The sequence below is a fragment of the Exophiala oligosperma genome (genome assembly GCF_000835515.1).
Source record: "Exophiala oligosperma strain CBS 72588 unplaced genomic scaffold supercont1.124, whole genome shotgun sequence".
Classification (NCBI taxonomy): Eukaryota; Fungi; Ascomycota; class Eurotiomycetes; order Chaetothyriales; family Herpotrichiellaceae; genus Exophiala; species Exophiala oligosperma.
Genome location: NW_015622941.1, coordinates 29 through 2,525, shown reverse-complemented (window position 1 = coordinate 2,525; position 2,497 = coordinate 29). Strand labels below are relative to the sequence as shown.

Here is a 2,497-nt window from a genome sequence, read left to right as displayed (position 1 = left end):
TGCCGCCCAGACATGCTCGTCATCGGAAAATCTATCACCGGCGGAGCATATCCCGCCTCGTTTGTCCTGAGCGACAAACACATCATGGCGGTCCTGAAGCCGTATGAAAGTGGCTCAACCTTTGCCCACACCCCACTAGCGATCGCCGCTGCCGAAGCCGCGATCCGAGCTATCGATGAGGAGAACATGGTCCAGCGTGCGCAAGATCTGGGAAAAAAGTTCGAGGAACTAACACAGCATTGGAAGCTCCACAGACATGTGGGCAGTGTGGAGGTTCGGGGTGCTGACTTCAGCGTGAAAATAAACGAGGACGCCGCGGCAAGTGTGACTGCCCGCCGTGTCGGAGGCCTGTGTTTGGCCAAAGGTTTGTTGCTTTATGCACTGGAGGGTCGCTTACGGATGAGCGTCTCCATGGTGATGACGGATGCACAGCTCGAGAAGGGTGTCAAAATCATCGAAGAGGCATTGAATGAAGTCAGCGAATACAAGGGCGTCATTCCGGGAGAAGTCTGGCATGGAGCTCATTAGAGGTTCTACTATAGCATATATCTGGGCGCTGTATACTGCATTGTTGTGTCTCGGGACATTTGGCTCACAAACCTGTTCACACGAATGGCGCCTAAAAATCCACACCCTGATGTTGAAAATACCCGACGTCTACCGGTTTGAGAGAAATCCTCTGCTTACTTATGAAAATGTCCCCTATCAAGCGCCCTATCCATCCATTGATCACATCCACAGGTGCTACTTCAGCTTTACCAAACCCTCCCAGAGCCATGCATCCGCCCTACCTAAGTTAATATGATATCGAGTCCTAGTTTGGCCATCGAGTTCTCCCACGAGATGTCCTCATTCGAGGTGCTACAATCTCTGCTCTGCCAGAGATCCAGGACAACCTTCTTCGCGGATGTGATATTTCCTATGCCCTTAGATTGACCCTTTTCAAACATCCGTAGCGAGCGTGCGCGCAAGCCGGCCACATCTTCAGCCTCACATGCCGTGACGAACTCGGGCCAAAACAATCCGCACACCTTGTAGCCTCGTTCGACTTCGAGGGTACGGATGGCTTCAAGGTGATCGAGGCTCCTTCGCACAAGACGTTGGAGTTTTGTTGCCGGTGTGTTTTTGAGCCGCCGTTCGAAGTAGATGACAGCCGCACAAAAGAAGGCACATGTATGATGGCGAACCAGACCGTCTTCGCTTCCATCCATATCCAGAACAAGGGTATCAGGGTCGCTGACTCGGATGTGAACTTCCAAGTCGCTTATTTCTTCCTCTGTCGCTTGACGAGTAGAAGTTGACAAATGCTTGATTCTCATGATCGCCTCCAACGTCGATTTCGTAATTCCGAAGAGCTCCTCCAAGCAATAATGCTTATCCAGTATGGTTTTTGTAAGGGGACAGTTGCGAGTCTCAAGCGGTTCAAGGATACTGCTTGGTGTGAGACCATGGATGCCAGGATTTCCCAGAGTGTCGATACAAATGAAAATTTGGCACAACGTCCAGAAACATTCACTCTGGGTGGCATTGCTTGCTATGGTCGAACGTAACCAAGACCTTCCACCGGCCAGATGGGTACGCCAGGTTGCAGAGGCCCCTATCATGACCTCAATGGATGACATGGTAATGATGGTGGCTAGAATAGCTTCCCGGTGCGACGAGTCGGCTTCGGCTTCGTTCTGCGATAAAGCCATCCACAGATGACGGAGACTGATTTCATGATGTTTGGTACCCAGTGCCTCCACATATCCAGGAGAAGCTGGAATTCGAGCCCGATTGAAGGCAGAGACGGCATATATCGCGTGTAGCAAGGCTACATTGGCAGAAGAACTCCTGCTCGAGTCCGATGCTGCAAGCGCCAGGGGAATAAATATCGTGCGAAAGGGGTTATCCTGGCGTGGCGTTGGTAGCATCATTTCGCTTAGTTCAGTGATCCAATAGTGCAAAAGCGTACGCTCGTCTGGTGAGGCGGATGATATATAAGTCGTGATATGTGGTTGAACTTTCTGTTTGATGGATATCATGGCCATTGCCGCATCAGGATGCTCATATTCGGCAAGGTTGGCCTCAGCCATGCATGAGTGCTCATTGTTGTCTTCTTCACTTCCGTCAAGACTGGAAACGATTCTCGGTGAGGCGGACACGATTGAGGCTGCAGACGCATAAACATGGCTTTGTTGACTCCCTTCTGCGGGGTTAGTCGTGGCAGTGTCCTTTGCTATCAGACTATTAATCTGACCAACTCGCTGGGGAAGAGAGGGTTCATGGCTGGGTGACCATGATTGCGAGAATTGGAAAACGGAGAATGGCCCACGGCTTGCTGCAAAAGCGATGTTCGGCTTGATGTCGGCCGAGTCGATCTCAGCCAACGCAGAGCTGAGCTCGTCCACGGTGAGAGATGAATGCCCAGGGTCTTGCCTTGGTATAAGCGTTCGTCGTTGAACACGGTGACCGCTATTCTGCTCGTCTTCCCAAACCAGCCTCACACTGTATCCTT

The 2,497-nt window shown here is 51.4% G+C and overlaps 2 protein-coding genes across 2 annotated transcripts; one reads left to right on the top strand and one right to left on the bottom strand.

The window, feature by feature from the left end:
- Window positions 1-12: 12 nt before the first annotated feature.
- Window positions 13-528, top strand: PV06_11922 (uncharacterized protein; the record flags this gene model as incomplete). The annotated part of the gene is made up of 1 exon (XM_016413668.1): window positions 13-528. One exon carries the CDS (start codon window positions 13-15, stop codon window positions 526-528), a length of 516 nt encoding a protein of 171 aa, XP_016255954.1.
- Window positions 529-551: 23 nt separating this feature from the next.
- On the bottom strand, window positions 552-2,075 carry PV06_11921 (uncharacterized protein; the record flags this gene model as incomplete). Its single annotated transcript, XM_016413667.1, has 1 exon — window positions 552-2,075. The coding sequence occupies one exon, from the start codon at window positions 2,073-2,075 to the stop codon at window positions 792-794; it is 1,284 nt and encodes a 427-aa protein (XP_016255953.1). The 3' UTR covers window positions 552-791.
- Window positions 2,076-2,497: the final 422 nt, after the last annotated feature.